The following is a 20,128-nucleotide window of genomic DNA, read 5'->3' on the forward strand; positions in this document are numbered from 1 at the left end:
ATGCTTATTACTGAACTTAGCAACATAGTAGAGACATATGGACTGGCAAAATGGGTCTGGAGGGAGACAGTGGGCATGGTTTAAAATGGCCTAATCAAATTTATTATGAAATTTGTTCTCCAGAAATTTCTTCCTTAATTTCAGAACTTTTTTAAAGAAAAAAAAAAATTCACTGAGCATGACAGCAGATAGCCTTTACAACACTGCCTGACAGGTGTCCTCTTGTTTCTGAAGTATACAATCAAATCCCCTTTCCCTCAGAAAGGGAGAGACAGAAACTTTTGTTTGTGATATGAGTACCTGTGTGGAAGATCAGGGGGGTTAATGTGCAAAAGACCTAAGTTTCTGGAGTGTGTCATCATCTTCTGGTCCTTCTAGAAGAAAAGAGAGACTGTACTTCTTTGGAGGCAAGTTGGAGTTGAATTTCATAGATTAGGTATTTGTCCTGTACTGATGTAGTCATACGTGTTTGGTATCCTTCAAAATGGAGGAGAAAGCATTACAAGAAATACTACCCTGTAGTAACTGCCTCAAGCTTAGTTCCCTGTGGATGTCCACTTCAAAGTCTGTATAAAATGCATGTTATAAAAATGTAATTGGCAAAATTATTTAGACTTTAGAGATGCAATTGATTATTGACTCTACTTTTTGTTTTCCAAGGTGGAGAAAGTACACAGGGGTGATCAGATGGATGGGCTTCTTTATCCTGCTAAGAAAATACCACCGATAGCAAAAAGTGATACAGAGCAAGAAAAGGCATCTGAGAATGTTACTTCTTCAAAAGCAGACCCTTTGTTAAAACCAAATATAGACACCAGACCTGGATCGCTTAGTAGTGATTTCAAGCAGAAAGTTGTCAACATCTTGCTGAAGTACTCCAGTGGTCTTTGGGCTAATGCGCTTCCCAAATTGTACCAAGACGCTTACCAAGTAAAATTTCCAGAAGACATTCTAAATAATCTAGAGTTGCTCTCAGATGTATGCGTAGTAGACTATGTATCTGAAGTCCCGAGAAAGGCCATCCTCTATGCTAAACCCCAAAGACGCATTGATGAAAATCTGAATGTCACTGAGAAAGTCCAGAGGCATGATGGTGTGAAGGCCACAGCTGAACAACAATGTGAAGAATCCAAGGACCAGTATCCAGAGAACATAACTGTTCCTCCTCTAATCATTCCATCAGAAGGATCTGTGTCCGTCATGGTGTTAGAACTGAAAAACACTAATGAGGTCCTAATTAGGCAAGTTTGTACTTCAGAATCTGTCTTTTTTGCTTTATTTATAAATCCACATATTCATATTTTGCAGGTCTGCCATAAGAGAACAGGTGAACAGGAGGTTGCAGGAATTTGTTATTTACTTATTTTGATAATAAAACTCAAGAATCTTTTGTGTGCTTAAATGGAAGTTTTCTGAAACTTAGTGCTGAGCTGATCAGTTGTATCATTAGCTTGTCTGAGACAGCAGATTTGACTTGCAGTTAGAAGACTTCTAAAAATAACCCTACAATAACACATAGTAGTATTCAGATATTGCTGCGATACTTATTAAAATATCTTTTACTTCTGTAACTGACTTACTACTAGGTGTGATTGAGTGTGTTCAGATTACACTGCAGTTTTCACTTTGGGAGACAGATGAGCTTCCATTCAACAATAAACTACTAGTGCTTCTTGGTTTCGTTGCTAGTCAGCCCAGCCTTAGAGGACAGTGTAAGACGTGGATTGTAGTGGCCATCTTACGTATATGTTGTTGTACTGTTTCAGGAAATACCATGATAAGCTTTCTATATGTCATTGTTGGGATAAAACATGCAAATCCTAGCAGTTCTTTAAAACTTAAAAAACCCAACCAAACAAACAGAAAAACCCAAACACTTTTTTAGAGGATATTTCATTTTGAAAATTATTTCAAATCCAGCCTAATCTTAAAAAAATTTCATGTCACTTCAAAGGATGAATTGAACAACTGTGTGGTAGCATACTATATTGACAGCTCTGGGTTTTTTCCCCCCTAGTTTCTGCAGTTTCAGTTTTGATTAGATAGTTTCAGTCATTCCCAGAGGTCCTGATCAGGATCAAAATGAGTATGTGTGCACTTTACTTACAGATCCTTTTACTATGAAACTAATATCCTGTTCCTCATTGCTGGTTGGCAATATGCAATGCACTAGCCTTAAGGCTGAAATTTAGATATCCTTTTTCTCTCTAGCTATCAGTAATGTATTGGAATACTCAACCTTGAGCTTTCTTTATGTGTCAGCTCACTGTTTTAGTTCCCTGAAGTCATGGAATCTTAATGGCTGATAATCTCTAGTGAAAATCCCCATACTTGGGGGTTATGAGAGGAATTCTTATTTGAGAATGTTGCCATCTTTGTTTTAGCTGCTAGCACCATTCCTATATTGTACTTTTTCTCAGATAAGCTTTTTTGTGTATTGCTTATACATTTATTTTGTATGCTGGTCTTACCACAAAGCTTAATGTAAGGCAAGATTCTTCATCCATCATTAACATTTGTACTATTTCTGGCTGGATGAGTCAATAATTTTAGCAAAGAAGACACAGCTGGAATTTGTGAGTGAGCCTCAGCTTAAAAAAAGAAATCACAGAAGGAAGAATACATCAAGGAAAAGAGAGGCTTTATGTTTTAGATTGTTCCTGCAAGAGCTCTGTTTGAATTTAGTCTAAGACATGAAAGATGATGAAGATGAATAGTGCCAGGAGAGACAGCCAATTTAAGACACATAATAATCTGTATGTAGAGATACTGAAACAGTTAGACACAATGCATATTGCATGTTTTGTATTGGGAAGAGCAGGAACAAATTATCTGTCTCTTACTTCCAGCTTGCTATGCAGGTGGGACTTAACTCTGCAAAACTTTTTCCTTCTCACTGTATCCCTTTTAATTCTGGCCGCATTGATAACTTGCTGTATATGTGGAATAACAAATCTTAGTTTTCTAACCTGTTACTTTAAGGATGTTTCCACTAATTATTTGGGGGAATTCTTCAAGTTCCATGGATTAAAACACCATATGACACTGATGAGCTGAGGGTGATTATGTTAAAATTTCTGTAAAGCCGCAGTTCCCAAATTTTGGACATTGGTTCTTGGACAATATTAAAGTTTCTGAATTTGTCAGCTCTGTGTAGGTACATGGTGGTGATGAGTGGTTTCTTGGCCCTGGATACAGAAATGACTATTTAAGGTTATGTATGTACTTCATGGGCTAGGTCATTTATCTTCAAGATGAAACTAGCCCTGATGGGAATAGTTTTTTGCCATGACAAGAAAATGTTCATGTAGGTGTATAGGAAGGAAACAATGCATGGACTCACCTTTCCCATGCATGTACTAGCAGTCACTTTCTTCTGATCTACACAAGAACCCTGTAGCAGCTATTGGTTGATGTTGATTTTTGGAGGATCAATAGAATCAAGATTCCTCTTTTTGCCTTGGGAATGGACCAGTATCTCTTTACTTTCTTTGTGTGTGGCTAAACATTGTTTGGCTGAGACCTTTCAACTGCAGTACTAATTAAGACAAAGCTGGAAGGTTTGTGCTATTTCAATTTTGAGACGTGGTACAATTCTGTAAGAGTTCTTATGCAGTCAGAATGAAAGTGAGGTGATAGAAACACTCCAAGATACTCACTCCACATTTACAACAGTGCAATTGAAGGCAGAGATGATATGCTAGGTGGTATATTTCAATTCTTACAAGAAATAATTAATGTCTTATTCTCAACTACCTTGAGTTTCCGTGCTACAGCTTGGATAATTTTTTTCCCCTCTTCTTTTATCTTTTTGAATAGACAAAATTTTATAGCTTGTTTCACTATGGAAGCATACCCCTCTGTTCCTTTCACAATGAAGCAGCAAGCTTTACTTGACCTGTCAATTGGTTCCAGTTGAGACTAAGAACGTTGCTGAATGCACACTTGCAGTGGCACCTGCACATAGACTAGTCTCTAACACACTTCTTTGAGGTTTTTGTCCAAGATTCTTTTCTAGAGTCTGAAAATAATTTTTCAATTGCCTTTAAGCAGCCAAAAACTTCTTCACTATGATGCTCACCTATTACCAGAAAATAGTGAGGCGGGAAATTCTAAAAGATTCTTCTACTTTCTGTTAAGATACTCCTACTGTCTGTTAAGTGTCTTTATTAAACAAATGTTAAGAAATAAACTTTTAAGTAGCTTGTATGTGACTGTCACCCTGCTCCTTGTCCATTATGAAGTAGATGAGTGCTTACATTAAAACAAAAGGGCTGTCATTCTGAAAAACAATATATAATTGGACGGTGAGGTAGCAGGCTGTCTTTAGGAAAATGAGGGTTCCCTCGAATGTGATCAGATTTAACTTAATCTTTATAACAAAGTTAGAATAGTATGTCATAATACAGTATCTGCAGTAATCCTGGCCATATCGCAGACCTTCAGTATAAACCTAGATTTTCATAGGATGATAATCTAAACTGTGTGGTAGAAATGAGCAGTATTAATCACTCTATGAACAAGTTAAAAAAACAGTAGCTACTAATACAAATTTGGGAATGTTTTCCTTTTGTCTGCTCTAATCTGACTTGTTTCTGCAGCATTCAGAACTTCCCATTTGGAGTTTTCATAAGTTTATATACTTTATTAAAGAAGATCTGTGCAACACAAACTGCTTCAATATGAACCATTAGGTCAGCAGCCTAATATCAGGATTATTCTGGAGGCTGAGAGTAAACAGCACATGGTTTGACAGCTGATTTGTAAACTTATTTTAGATGCCTTGGTTTTGATCAACCTTAGTGAAAACCAGATTAAGCTGGTGTTTGTTAATGACAGAGTAACTTCAGAGATGACATATTAGTTCTCTTTTATACTTGGTCCCAGATACTACTCTGCTGTTGTGGTCAAGTTGCTCTACATGATTGTAATAATCAAGTAAGAGCTCTTACTAAAAATCTAGTTGAGTGTGTTAGATTATACACTGCTGGACCGCATTTAGCTGTCGACAAAAGTACTAAATTTTATGTCAGTTACTTTTCTATAGCCCTGTTAATGGGAAAAGAGTTTGGATACTGGTGTGCTTATAAAATGTATGTATCTATAATTTACTCATATTCATATATGCATATAGGCATTCTTAGGTTTTTATTCTGCTTTTTTAAAGTTGCATCCTAACTGTTGTGGTGTTTTTTTGTTTTTGTTTTGTAAAATACTGTAGGTATGTGGGCAAAGATTATTCTTCTGCCCAGGAACAAATGGAAGATGATATGAAAGCATACTATAGTCAGAATAGTACAGCGTCACTAGCTCAGTCTCTGAGTGTTGGGCAACTTGTTGCAGTACATGCTGAAGAAGACGCCTGGTTGCGTGCTCGGATAATTTCTCTAGACGACAACAGAATAAAGGCAAGCAATTACTTCTTGTGGCACTTGGAGGAAGACTTGAAACACTCTTGGTTTTTAGATACATAGTCAATGCCTAAATATGCTGCACTAGCATTCTCTATTGCCCTGAAGTACTTCTATTTTCAGTTATATGAGAAATTAAGACTTTTTTGAAGTTACATGATTGCCAAAATTTAATGGTTTTTCAGGGTTTTTTTCCATAACTAGTTTGAGTTTTGGGGGTTTGTTTGGGGTTTTATATGGGGTTGGGCCCTATAGCACTTTTGTACTGAAAATGTACCTTTGATAGTCTTAGGAGGAATGGGTGTAGTAGCACTATTTGGAGTGGGACAGAGGAAGAGAAAGGGAAGAACAAAATTCGCTTGCTGATAGATCGTGTTTGAAGTCTTGTACTGAAGTACAAATTACATGCACTAAATAGCAAGACAATGAGAAGGATGTAATTGTGTTCCCTTCCAGGCAGATGTGATATTTGGGGAGTTATATGTAGCGTACATCTGAGATTATTTAACTTCTCTGTTAAACTTCTCCTGGGCCAAGCAGACTCTTTGTGCCATCTGGCAATAAAACCAGAACATATGATAGAACTGTGAAAAAAGATTCAAACCTCTCAATTATTTCTTGCCTAGTCAAACATTAATGATACCTTCCCCTCCACACCCCACCCCCCCCCACCGTTAGGTGACTTTTTACCCAGGTCTGTTTAACATACTTCTGAAGTAGATCCATTTCATAAACCTTTAGATATCACATGTATTAAAATTGAGTTTTTTCTCAAAGTAAGTGTGATACCCTTCAGCTGGAACTTGGAGGGGGGTGTCAGAACTCAATTTTGTGAAAGATTGTTTGGTTTAGAGAAGTGGCAAGGCCATCGGTAGCAAGTTTGCCTCTAACATCTGTCTAGCTAGAGCTATCAGGCAAAAGAAGGCTACTGCTTTATTGCAGCATTTGCTGATTATCCTCTGACAGAGTTCAGACTCCCTTTTCAATGTTTGGTATGCAGACATTTTTGCATGATAGAGTTTAGAAAAAAGTTGTAAAAAGTCTTGTCAAAGCTTTCTTTTGCTCACTTTACCTCCAATTACTTGCTGCCAATCAGTAGTTTTCCTACTGGTTTCCTGCATTGATTGTGGTATTTGTATCAATGTTACTGTAAGCATAAATCAAAATTATTCTCTTAATGCAGTAAAAACAAAAGGCAAAACATAGAATGGCACTTAAGTGGTATTTGACGTTTCAACACTTTCAAAACATTACAAATAAAAATTGCCAGTTTATTACCTTTCTTCATGTGGTTTGAGGTAATATATGCTTGAGTCCTTCCAGCACTGTTCCTATTAAGAGTTGAGATTCTGTGGAACAGTTGGAGAGGATGGTTTTACAGAGATCTTGAGAAGAAGACTTCCCCTGAAAACTCTGAATATTCAAGCAGTGAAATAAACGTGAGATTAATGGCATTACATACTACTAAATTAGTGAAAAGTGATTTGTCTGTAGCTGCACAGAGCACATGCTATCTGAATACATTTTCCCTAGACTCGAGAAAATGTACATACAATTATATTCATGATCTTATGCTTTTATTCTGTTTTCCATTATCAGGTATGCTATGTTGATCATGGCTTCAGTGAGTTTGTTGAAAGCAACAGTGTTTACAAACTACAGAAACAGTTCCATTCGCTTCCATTTCAAGCTGCAAAATGTAAACTGGCAGGTAAGAGAAAGCCAGTGTTGACTATACAGCTTACTGTTGCACTATTTATGGATTGAAGCGTCTCAGTCTGGGGGTTTTGATGCTTGTTTGTAATAACTCTATGTATGTTAGATTTTGTCCAAGTCAGCTAGTCTAAGCAGACACAGGTAGGCATGGAAAGAAAGAAAAGGGAGGAAGGAAGGATGTGAAGGAGCGTTTATAAAGAAACCTTGATATTAGAAGACCTTGATATCCAGTGTCTCTGTAATGGAGCTTAGTTGTTTCTGCACTTAGCTTGGATGTCTTTGTTCCTTTAATATATGTGAGCCTAAAGAAATCTAAGGAAGTGTTTGCTGTTGTGTGAAGCAATGTACTAGCACAACTCCTTTTTCCACAAATTATGCACATCTGTTGGGGCCAGGTTGGGCAATATTCCTAAATGTGATCCTGTTTAGTTATTTTAAAGTGATCCTTCGCCTTTCAGTACTTGCATATTTGCAGACTTCCTAGGCTCTGCTGGAAATTACTTACCTTCTGAAAACTGGTAGGCATTTCTAACTTTTTAAAAATAGCTTATTTTAAATATATAAAATTGCCGCGAATGAACTTTTGTTTGGTTTTTTTTAATACTTGGATGCATTCCTTTTTTCTCTACACATTTGTCTTGACTCTTTCTGAAGAGGAACTTTTTCTTTTCTCCCCCGCCCCCCCACCCAGAAGATGGCTTTCTGTATTAAAAAGGTGGAAATTAAGCAGAACGCAAGTAAGGGTGCACTACAACTTTCCTACTACATCCTGATTCTTGGAAAGATTCCTGTTGTGAACACAGACCTGGTTATTATTTTTCCCTTTGAATACAGTGATACATAAAAAGTATGGTGTGTCTTACAGGACTGGAAGTCTTCTGTGATGATCCTGTCCTAGTAAAGACTGTGGAATCGCAGACATGCTCCAAGATATTTGCTGTGGAAATACTGGAAAAGAGTGATATTCCTCTTCTTATTCTCTATGACACTTCTGGAGAAGACGATATCAACATTAATGCTACTTGTCTGAAGGCTTTGTATGACAAGTCCCTTGCACTGCACCTACAGGTACCATTTTGCTGTTTCATTCTTAATTCATTAAAAATCACTGACTGCTAAGGTCTTGGATGGACAAAAAACAGTACTCAGAAATATTCTAAATTTGTGTGTGTGGTTTTTTTCCCCCTTTCTTGTCAAAATCTTCCCGTTGCAGGTAGATGCACTATATACAAATGTCAGAGTAACCAGTGTTTTCTCTGATGGAAGCCTGTATTGCCAAGTGCCATCTAAAGGCTTGTCTAGACTTTCCGAAATCTTGCAGAAACTAGAAGACTACTTCCATTACAAGGTAGGTTCTATGGTGAGAGAAGTGATGAAGTCATGTAGCCTTTCTTCAGAGTGTACCAATCATTTTCCTTGCACGTAAGTTCAAGTTTCTGAGGTAGCCACAGACTATTCAAAAAGGCTATAGATTATCTTCCTAGTTTTTTGGGATGCATCCTTCAGCATGAAGAGTGTCTTTTGATGCTTTCTTGTTCACAGGCTGTCTCTAAGGCTTCAGTAACTACTTTTAACTTTCCTTGAATAGTTAGAACAGTAACAATATGGCTTATAATGGGAAGCTTCCTATGGAAACTGCATCAGATTGGTATAAAGTGTGTAGAGATAACTGCCATAGTGGTTTTTTTCTGGAAGTTTTACTTACGTGATGAAGTTGAGGTGTATAAACAGCCTGGCCCACAGCACACCATGCAAAGTGACAATAAAAGCTGTGTAACCAAGGTCTGTTCTTTTTAGCCTGGCTTCCTTGGAAGTTCGATGGCTTTGATCTGATCTGCTGCATAGCTTGTCCTTGTACCCTTAGCTTTTAAATGTTGTGGCTAATTTCAACTAGAACTGATGCATAGGAGCCATTTTCAAAAGCCTTAAGTTGCTTTATAATAGGCATGTGGCAAAGAAGTCTGACATTGCACTAGCCGTTTACAGACACATGCAACAACCCTTACTAGACTCAAGAGAATATATACAAAAGAGAAGAGATCTTAATCTGATTTATTAAACATTCAACTGAGTCTTAGAGAATGAAACCATGAAATGCAGATCCTTGAAGGTCCTGTTAGAACTACTGCTTGTGAAACTACTTCATCAAAGTGTTTTTAGGTATAGAAGCTGAGCTTTAGACCTGTTGTGGAACAGACACCATCTGGAAATACTTTATATTGAACATGTCTCAGTTATCAAGATTCAGTTTCATGCAAGCCAGACACTGAAGGAAAGCATTGTGAACCCTGAGAGATTTAGCAACACAAAGGCAGGCAGCCAGACAGGTACTTCAAAAGTTCAGATTTTCTGGACAGAGTGTATGTTAGGTTCTTGTTGCTATCAGAGACCTTGACATTCAGAAATTTTTAATATACATCTGTATATGGGGGTAAAAGAAGCAATCCTGACTTTGCAGCTTATCTTGAGGGGTTTTATCTTGCCTGAGAATTTAAATTAAGGTGTTGATGGATCTTCAAATAGAGTTTCTTCATGCTTTTTATAGCGTAGCTATTGTCTTGTTATGTTATTTAGGATCATCATGGTGAATGTCACCCCCATGAGACTTTCATTTGAGTCAGTAGTAAATTTGCTTTGTTAAATACCGCAACAAATGATGTGTTCTAGAATATGAGGCAGGAGCTTCTTCAGTTGTCTGTCACAGCTCTGAACTGCTCTTGCTTTTCAGAACATTAAAGTAATGATTGGTGATTTCATATTCTGTGTTTCCAAATGTGGCTTTTTTCCCCTGGCGCTTTATATTCTCCTAGTTTCCCTGTAAGATACACAGCTTTACCCATCAGGGAAGCTTAAAACAACATGGTAAGAATTGCTTCTGAGGCTGGAAAGAGACTTTATATTTGAAACAGAGGTTTTTGCTTCTCAGAACAGTTTATTCCATGTGTGGCTTTTGAAATGATTAGTTGAATGCCAGATAGTAATAGCTCCATGCTTTTTAAATTCTGTTTTTATATTTGCAGCAGACATCTGACTTTAATGTATCGCTACCTTTCTGTGGCAAAATCTGCTTGTTTCCTTCCAAAGGAAAGTGGGCACGTGTGGAGGTAAGAAGTATTCAAAGAACAGCTACAGTTTTCCCACATAGAAATGGCTCATCTTTTTGTTCAGCTAAATCTGAATCCTTCGTTTCCGTGAAGCTTGTTATAGCGTATGTGTCACTGTTGAGTTTTTAACCTCAGAATGATGCTCCTGCTTTCTTCTTTCAGATAAGAATTATTCACACTAGACGGGCACTTGATGTGCAGTTCATGGATACTGGAACAGTTGCAACTGTAAAAGTATCAGAGCTTAGAGAAATCCCACCACAATTCCTGAGAGAAGTAATTGCAATACCTCCTCAGGTATAAAGACGTATTAAAGCTAACCTATACTAGATCTCTTGGCAGTGTTTGTAGTGCTGCTACTTCAAGGTTTATGTAATGAAATTTTGTTTTGTTTAGTAGCATTCAATATTGGAGTGTATTTCATTGTGCATCTTTGCCTGAAATAAATCATAATGTAGACATATGTATCAACAGGATGCTGTCTATGTGTACTGGTACTGGTTTTGCATGTTCCTCTGTCTCTCTGTTTGTCATACATTGTTGAATCTGTCAGCATTAATGAAGTTTCTGTGAACAGGCGCTTGTGGACTAGTTTCCATATTACTAAATTATACCTTGTACACTTAATTCTGTTCTTAGGCTATAAAATGCTGCCTAGCAGATCTGCCTCCTAACACTGGCATGTGGACTCCAGATGCTGTGCTGTGGCTGAGAGACACTGTAATGAATTGTCCTGAATTTAGCATGAAGGTAAATAGTCAAAATGCCTATATGACTTGAAATCCGTAGGTGTGTGGAAAGAGCATTGAAAGAACAACTCTAGAAGCTTAACCACTCATCAAATTGGTTTTTGTTATTGAAGTTTAAAAGTCTGTAGCCAGCTCCTGGACATAAATTCTGTGCAAAGTCCTTTTTGTAGGACATTTGGCATAAAGTTTACTTGTGTAAAACTCTTAGAACCTTCTCTTTTCCCCTCAAGAATTTAGCAACTTTCACATTAGCCTTTCACATTTTGCTGTCCCTGCCCAAATATGCAGCTAGAGTTATTTTACCAACTGATAAGAAAGAAACACAGTTGTTAATGTTTCACCACATAAAAAGATAAAACTGTTGAGTTAATCTTAAATTATTTTTAGGCCTCTTGTGAGCATAGCTTTTTGTCCTTCTGGTTCTTGGAAAGCAGCTTTATTTTTTGTTTACTTTTTCTAATCCAGTGTGGTTTAGTGTATGCTATTGTATACTTAGAATTTCTGTTATCTTTGAGATAAAATTATTTCCACTTGCAATGTATCCTATCCAGTTTAATTAACTGAAAACACCCTGCTAAAGGAAATCTATTACTAGCTACAATCTAAACAAAGCTAATTTACTCTTAAAAATCTGATTCCAGATACTGTCACAGCACTTTGAAAAAGTGTTTTGTAGCTTTCCTTTACTTTTTGGCTTGCTTTAACAGTGGGGACTATAGTATAGTTAAAACATAGCTCCTGTATTCTGGGACTTGTCTGTTACATCTGGCTTTTCTAAACATTCTCTTCCAAGATAGTTTAAGTTTGGTACTAATTTTTGCTTGGTTAAATAATAGATGACAGATGTATGCTTTAATTGTGGGAAGTTTTTATTCTGGCTAGGAAAATCAACAGAAGAATCTGTAAAGAAATGTTATATACTTTGTCAAATTAAAATTTCAGTGCTTTACGATCAATAATGCTGGCATGTCTGATGCTAAATAGGAAATATTTCCTATGTCACTGCTTGAAAATTATACATGGTAAAACCTGGAAGCTTTTTGCGTCTTTATTTTTTCCCATCCTTAATTTACTGGGCTTCATCTTCCATAATGACAGGAAGAGAACTTTGAAGGATTAAGTGTTGATATTTAATAGTATTACTTAGTTATTTGAATCTGTATGGACACTGGCTACTGTTCTCCTGAAAACTAGAATTGTACACACAGTACTGAGATTGAACCAGTTGGGCACAACAAAACTCAATTCCAGCTTTGTATTTGCTTTATATTAGTGGAATAGCTGCAAATGCTCTTTTTAGTTGCTGTGAGTTGCTTATGATCCAACAACTTCATTAACATATTTGGGAGAACCTTGGAAATACTTACGTGCATATAGAATTCAATGAACCGTTGCTGCTTTTCTGTTAAAGGCTTTAGTCTTCTGTACAAAATCAGATGTGCATTTAATAGATATTAACTGGAAGTTAAACTGTATTTTGTTTTCCAAGGTGGTTAAACAGGATGATTCAAAGGGAATTGCACACGTTTACTTGTTTGCTCCAGAGAATTTCCCAGACAAGGATCATAGCGTCAATCGACAGATCAAAAATGCAGACTTGTGGAAGCATCAGAAAGATGTTTTCTTGAGTGTTTCACCTAGTGGGACTAGCTCGACAAAAGTGACAAGTGATGCTGTTTCAACTCAACAGTTAACTAGTGGAAGGCTAGAGAAGAGTGTCTCTGATTCAGCCAGAGAACCCAGCAGTGCAGTGTCTACCATTGACATGCCTCCACCTTTACCCTTGTCAAAGACCGGAGAGCTCATGGATGTCTATGTCTCATTGGCCTGTCATCCAGGTCACTTTATTGTCCAGCCTTGGAAAGAGCTACATAATCTGGAAGCCCTAATGGAAGAAATGATCTTGTACTACAGCAGGGCAGAAGAGAAACCTGTGAACATTGAAAAAAACAAGCTGTATGCAGCTAAAATTGAAAATCAGTAAGTAGATACTTAAATTAAAAACAAGATCTTTGAAGGCAAGCTTAGCTCTGCTAAGCTAGGCAAGCCTAGCTCTGCTTTGTCTGCATTGTTAACAAGGTGGCAAATGTCCAATGATATCTGAGAGATTAAGGGACTAAATGAGGTTACAGTCTCTTCATGCTTCCAGGTTGTAGTTGGAACAGTTGACTTCTGTTCAGATAATACCAGATCTGAGAAGCCTGAGACATGTTGGTTAAGACCTTTAGGTTTTGTATTGTTTTTCTGGTGCCTTGACAGTGTGTGAATATGAATTCAAATTGTCTGTTCTTGTTCTTCCCCTTTTTAGGTGGTACAGGGTCATAATAAAAGGAATTCTTAGAAATGGGTTTTTGTCGGTATATGAGCTGGACTATGGTAAACACGAATTTGTCAGCATAGAGAAAGTACAGCCACTCATGGATACGTTTAGAAAACTACCTTTCCAAGCTATTACAGCTCAGCTTGCAGGTAAGTAGTAAGCATTTACAACTTTTTTTGTTAAAGTCTGACATCGGTGGGAATACCAAATGAGCAGAAATGTAACGTGGATGAAGCCAAAGGTTAGTGATGTAATTGTTTTTTGCTAAAGTAAGCATGTACCTGCTTGCAGAAACATGCTTAATGCTTTGTCATGGTTTAACCTCAGCCAGCAACTAAGCACCATGCAGCCACTTGCTCGCTCCCTGCCCCAACCCAGTGGGATATGGGAGAGAATCGGAAGAAAAAAGTAAAACTCGTGGGTTGAGATAAGAGCAGTTTAATAGGAAAGAAAGGAAGAAATTAATAATTATAATAGTAACAATAGTAAAATGACAATAATACTAATAAATTAGAATATACAAAACAAGTGATGCGCAATGCAATTGTTTATCACTCGCTAACTGATGCCCAGTTAGTTCCCCAGCAGTGATCCACGCCCTCCCCCCAGTTTATATGCTGGGCACAATGTCACATGGTATGGAATACCCCTTTGGCCAGTTTGGGTCAGGTGTCCTGGCTGTGTCCCCTCCCAGCTTCTTGTGTCCCTCCAGCCTTCTTGCTGGCTGGACACGAGAAGCTGGAAACTCCTTGACTTAGTATAAACACTACTTAGCAACAACTGAAAACATCAGTGTGTTTGTTATCAACATTCTTCTCATACTAAATCCAAAACATAATACTATACCAGCTACTAGAAAGAAAATGAATTGCATCCCAGCCAAAACCAGGCCATACATGCATGTTTATGTCATCAAGGTAGCTCTGCTTTTCTTCTTGACATAGGTGGTGATGGTTCTGTTTTATTATTTGTTTGTTTATTTTAATGCAGCAATTTTTGTTACCATGTATAAACCTGAGGATTGCTTAAACTTCCCCAGCAGCTGCTTTTCATTGTCATAAATATTTTTTATTGTCATAAATAATTTTTTATATTTAATGTGTGTGATGCCTAATATGCAAAGGACACTGGGAAATCAAACCTAAATGGTTTTGGTATCCTTGAACATAACCCATTACAAAGTGTGAAAGTTATGCTATATCTGTTCATAAGAACTTCTGTTCTGATTATCCAAATCTACAAAAAGTTAGGAACTAGATGCTGAGTTTCTGGGGAAGTTTTTCTTATCTATCTTGGCCTATTGTAATTTACTGTTTTCCAGTAAATTTCCAGTGCATATTTGGAATCCAGAGTTGCCTGAAATATATTGGTGTTCTCAAATAAACAAACAAAAAACCTCCACAGAGGGGTGGGGGATTTCCACAAATTCAAGTAAGATTAATTTCCTTGAGAATCTGGGGCATAGATAGAGAGTGTGCGTACATCTGGTAGAATTAAAAAAGTAAAACTTGATCTCTCCTTGCTGTCTTTTCTTTCCTTTTCCAGATTTTTCTTTGTTTCTGCATTGCTTTCAGATGCATGCATCTCTTCTTACTCAGTTGCTGCTTTCTGCTGCTGTTTGGTCAGCACTGGTCTAGACTTCAGTTACAGAATATACTTGTTTGAAGTGACAGGCCACAGAGTTGGTGCTGTGATCCTAGGTTGCCTTCTGTGGATCTACTTTCCTGCTTAGCCTCAGTGTGACCTTGGGGGCTGCTTTTAACTAGTGATAATGGGTGTCTTACCAACAGGCTGGAGTCCTAGGAGTACAGTGCTGAAATGAAGCTGATTTCTAGCTGTGTCTGTCTACTGGGGTAGTACAGGGTCCAGCTGAGCAAGCCTGGAAGTCATCCAATTTTCCTGCTTCACAGAATCCCAAGTAGCTAGTTAAGTTGGCTGCTGAGCTGCTTCATATTGTCAAAGCAGGCCAGCTGAATCCAGAAGACCGGTAACTATTGTCTTGCTATTCTTCCACTTCTTTCTCTCTTTTTTCATGTCTGCTACCTCTCAGTCTCTGGTCTATTTCCTTGTAAAATCCCATTTGCTTCCCCACCAGGCTTTCCTAGCATTAATTACCTTTTTTTAACTGTTGATGAACTGTTGACTTCTCATTCCTTCTGTAACCTGCAAGGAGCTGTGTTCCTGTGTTGTCCTGCCCTATCAGCAGAAAGCTGCTGCTAATAGTGAAAGCAAAGTGTTGTCACTTTGCTGTTCTGCTTCTTTTATCCATAAGTTGTTGTTTGGGTATTCATGCACGATATCTGAGCCCCTTATGTCTGGATGCTGCACACCAACAGTGGTTTGGAGAGACTGAATTCCAAGTCTGCAAGAGCCACTTCTTTCTTGGTGGATTACAGCCATATTCAAAAACCTGTTTGGGTTCTAGCATCATGTCCCTGAGCAGACTTGACTTTGTGGGATGCTGCTCTCAAAAAAATAGCAGCAGTTATGAGGCATTTAGGTGGCATTTCTCTTTGTTTCTGCTCTCCGCAGATCTAGTTTGGGACCTAGAGGTTTGGCAGATGTTTTAGTAGCTGATGCTGCTTTGAGATGAAGAAAACTTAATCTAAAGTGGGGCCAACAGGACAAATAACTTCAGCAACCTCTCAGGCAGAAGACCAAGAAATTGTTTTGAAAGGATATTTAGCTTCCTTTTTGTCATGTTTCCTAATATGCCATGATCATGCATGGCAGCTGATATACTTGAATTACTCAGTGAGTCAGTGCATTTGCCTTTCACTTCTGCAAACTTCTGCATATCATTAGACTTCAAGAAAAAATAAATGTCCTAATCTCTGTAATAATTAAGCTTGTTTGTGTGGGAGATGAGTGAGCTTGTGTTTCTTTTCTAGAGTTAAGCTGCATTCAGTAGCACTTGAGCATCTGTTTTCTCGAGTATTTAAACTCCCCCCACTTCTTTATAAACTTAATAATTCACATTGGTCTGGTCTATAAATGACCTTCTGTTTTGCTTTACATTTGTCCTAGGAGTGAAAAGCCAGCAGTGGTCAGAAGAGGCATCAATAGTGTTTCGGAATCTTGTAGAGAAGAAACCCTTGGTGGCACAGATACAGGCAGTTAATGAAAGCACTAACTCGTGGGATCGAAAAATAGTGACTTTTCTCGTGGACACATCTCTTCCAGATACTGATATATGGATTCATGATTTTGTGTCTCAAAGTCTTGTGGAATTTTCAAAGGATGATTAATCACCACTTCTGAAATGTAGCAGCTCAGATTCTTTAGCAATAAAATAAGTAACAGGCTTTGAAGAGAAATATAACTACTACATGGCCTTGAAGACATGAAGGTGATAAAATTGAAAAATCCGTGTTCTGTGAAAAGGGTTTGTTTAACAAGTTTGGGTTCTGTTGACTTCAGTTGACTTTCTGAAAATTTGCACTTTGTTTACCATTGTAATGCTAGAATGTTTGGGTGAAAATATTAAAAAAGTTATTTATCAATAAAACAGTGTGACTTGTGCTTGTGATCTTTCCCTAATTTTGGAGGGCTTTTTATCTCATAGCTGTTACTCTGAGCCATTACTGAGTACTCCTTCTTTTTTCTTTAGCATTTTTATTACTTGGGAAACATGGAATCAGTCCTCAATATTTCTGAATTTAGTGTCAGAGACATGCATTATTGGGGTTTTTTCCCCCCATCCTTAACTTCATAAGAGTTGAGTAGTTGACAGTGCCTTTTTTGGGAGACTGCATTTGTGGGGCTTAACTTTCACAAAAGGGTATGCACTTCATGTGCTTATTAGTCTGCTTGCGGTTCTTTAGCAATGCTACCATTTTTCTGAATTCTCCACTCCCCTCCTCACCACCCCCCCCGACCAGTTGCTAAATTCAAGACATTCCTTTCCCTCTTTTTTGATAGCTCATTTTCACGTATGCTTCTGAGCAACTTTCAAGGACTGCTGCTCCCTGGAGACAGGAGCAAGCAATGTCCTATAAGCATGTGGATTGGTGCTTAAAGTCCTCTGAACACAGTATTTTTGGCCCACTTTAGAGCACACTTTATTTTTGGCCTTGGGAATATTTAGAGGAGATATTAGACAGTGTATTTCATAGTCTGCTGGCTAGATTTGAGTTTGCTTGCCGTAGTCCCTTCAGATTAAGCACAGTGTTAAAGCTTTACACGGTGAATGCCAGCAGAAGGAATTTTTCTGCTGTGCGTAGCTATATAATCTTTCTAGTAATATGCAAGCTGAGCTAAGAAATTCTACCAGCATGCTGTCTGCACGGGTCAAGGAGACTGGACAGAAAGGGAGCCATGATTTGAAAGGTGCAGTGCATACGTAACATTAGGATGGAAGAAAGAAAATGCATGCAAATATTCTGAGTAAACAAGCTGTTTAAGCATGTGAGAGAGACTTACATTTGCACCCTCTTAGTCTAATTCTGGTGTAGTTCTGGAGAAGGTCTGAGCTAAGCAGCAAGGAGTCGTCTCGGAAGTCTGGTGAGTGTCTCTCTGCCCGCACTGTACACAGGGTATAGCAGAGCCCTTATGAATAGAGCAGGCAGTGATAAACTAACAAATGGCTAATTTAATGCAGATTGCTGGTTGACATGGTCCTGTCCCTATTTAAGTATGCTGAGGTGAGACTCTTAAATGTACTTGTTGAGAGAGAAGTTACGTTAATGCCTGAGATACTAATATTTTTCCATGTTAATCAATTTCTGCTTCCTCAGCTGTCACTGTGGAGAAGATGAAGAATGCAGGTGAAGGAATCAATGTGATGACGAACTGCTGTAGGATGAACTTCCATGCAGAAGGTTTTTTTTGTGTAGGACTGCTTTTGAGCCTGAAAATCTGAATGGTGCAGGTCATTAGGATGCGACAAGCACTTTCCTGAGCTCCTGAAGAGAGTGAGAGTTTTCCTATGTGTCTAGGAGCATATGGCACCTTCATCTGCTATCTTGCAAAGTTTGATGGCCTGTTAATTGATAATTGTGATGGCGTAAGGTGTTTTGCTGGAACTGTTCTGAAGTTTTTCTGGTTGTGTGATAAATGCCCATGATGTGTTTGCATCCTTTGAGGCTTGGGGATGTGCTGTTGGCCAGCAGCTGATTTGCACCTGTGAACTGATGGAGCAGGCTTTGGGACTCTACACTTCTGTTATTAGGGGAAAGAGCCTGGTAGATGTTCGAGAGACTCAAGATGTTTTTTGAGCTTGTTGTCTTGCTCCTTCTGGAGTATGCCTCATCATCTCCTTGGTTGTCGATGGCTGCTCCAGAGTCTAAGAAGCCCAGATCAGAAGCAAGGACAATATTCATAGTGTCTCACGCATTTGCACAGCTTGGTACTAGGGTTCCCATAGGCTGCTTTGCATGATCATAAAACAGAGTGCAGCCTAACTGATCTGCAAACCCAAGGGCACCACAGTCCATGTGGTGAATCACTTTATGCATGCACTGAGCATACACCCAACCCAAAGTGATTAACACAATGCTGTCTTCAGTTCATACGCTGTATCCAGAGGCTGCATTGAAATGTGTCCCCATCTTCGCACCCGCTATACAGTACGACCCCTATTTTAAGTATCTCCATTTCTAGTCCATTATGCTATGGGTACTCTGCTATTACTTAGTTACTTACCTACTCTCTTCTTACACTGTGATCTCCATTGCAGCGCTATGATTTTACATCTGCTTTTAATGTTACTTTTTTAGCCCGCTGTTGTGGTTTAACCCCAGCCAGCAACTAAGCACCACACAGCCGCTTGCTCACTCCCCCCACCCAGTGGCATGGGGGAGAGAATGGAAAAACAGTAAAACTCATGGGTTGAAATAAGAGCAGTTTAATAGGAAAGAAAGGAAGAAATTAATTATTGTAATTTTATTATTGTTACTATTATAATTGTGATAATAAAAGGATAAGAATATACAAAACAAGTCATGCACAGTGCAATTACTCACCACTCACCAACCACTGCCCAGTTCGTTCCCGAGCAGCGATCTGCCACCCAGGCCAACTCCCCCCAGTTTATATACTGGGCATGACATCACATGGTATGGAATACCCCTTTGGTCAGTTTGGGTCAGCTGCCCTGGCTGTGTCCCCTCCCAACTTCTTGTGCCCCTCCAGCCTTCTTGCTGGCTGGGCATGAGAAGCTGAAAAATCTTTGACTTAGTCTAAACTCTCCTTAGCAACAACTGAAAACATCAGTGTGTTTGTTATCAACATTACTCTCCTACTAAATCCAAAACACAGCACTATACCAGCTACTAGAAAGAAAATTAACTCTATCCCAGCCGAAACCAGGACACCCACTGACCAGCCTGTAAGATTCTCTGATACATTTGCTCACTGACCTGCTAGTGCTATTTGAGTACATTTTGTGCTCTGGCTTTGAAAAATGTGCAGAAGGTGTTGGCTGCACAAAATATTGAACATTCTGAGTTTGTTGAAGTTCCTGATCCATGAAGTAGTTAGCATAATTAGTAGTCTGCTGTCCCTAGAAGGTATTAGACCTGCCTGCTCTGTGTACATTGTTAATTCACACAGAATGCTGCATGGTTTTTAACTTCAGTTTTTCAGCAGTCTGTGTTTGGAGTTCGTTGTGAAAGGTTTCTTGGCTGTCATGAATGCATGACACCTCACCAGGGGTGCTTCCATAGCATGTGTCTGAATCAAGCAGGCGATGGAGTTACGATTTCACATGATCTTTTCGTTCTGATGGCTATTAGAGAGGCCTCCACAGGAATCCTGCATGCAGTTCTGGGCACTGTCTTACAAGGAAGATGTGAATTAACTACAGACAATCCAGACAAAAGCAAGAAC

General features: G+C 38.5%; 1 protein-coding gene across 3 annotated transcripts in view; it reads left to right on the top strand.

The window, feature by feature from the left end:
* The window catches only part of TDRD7 (tudor domain containing 7), a 52,492-nt gene extending 35,725 nt beyond the window's left edge, over positions 1–16,767 (top strand). For all 3 annotated transcript variants that reach the window (XM_010578109.1, XM_010578108.1, XM_010578110.1), the window contains exons 7-17: positions 661–1,241; positions 5,222–5,408; positions 7,011–7,122; positions 7,993–8,195; positions 8,341–8,475; positions 10,148–10,231; positions 10,394–10,528; positions 10,871–10,981; positions 12,470–12,960; positions 13,289–13,449; positions 16,328–16,767. In XM_010578109.1, coding sequence (XP_010576411.1) covers positions 661–1,241; positions 5,222–5,408; positions 7,011–7,122; positions 7,993–8,195; positions 8,341–8,475; positions 10,148–10,231; positions 10,394–10,528; positions 10,871–10,981; positions 12,470–12,960; positions 13,289–13,449; positions 16,328–16,548 — 2,421 coding nt within the window. In that variant the 3' untranslated portion in view covers positions 16,549–16,767. The remainder of the gene's footprint in view (positions 1–660; positions 1,242–5,221; positions 5,409–7,010; positions 7,123–7,992; positions 8,196–8,340; positions 8,476–10,147; positions 10,232–10,393; positions 10,529–10,870; positions 10,982–12,469; positions 12,961–13,288; positions 13,450–16,327) is intronic.
* Positions 16,768–20,128: the final 3,361 nt, after the last annotated feature.

The sequence above is a fragment of the Haliaeetus leucocephalus genome, unplaced genomic scaffold (assembly GCF_000737465.1).
Source record: "Haliaeetus leucocephalus isolate CR32 unplaced genomic scaffold, Haliaeetus_leucocephalus-4.0 Scaffold605, whole genome shotgun sequence".
Taxonomy (NCBI): domain Eukaryota; kingdom Metazoa; phylum Chordata; class Aves; order Accipitriformes; family Accipitridae; genus Haliaeetus; species Haliaeetus leucocephalus.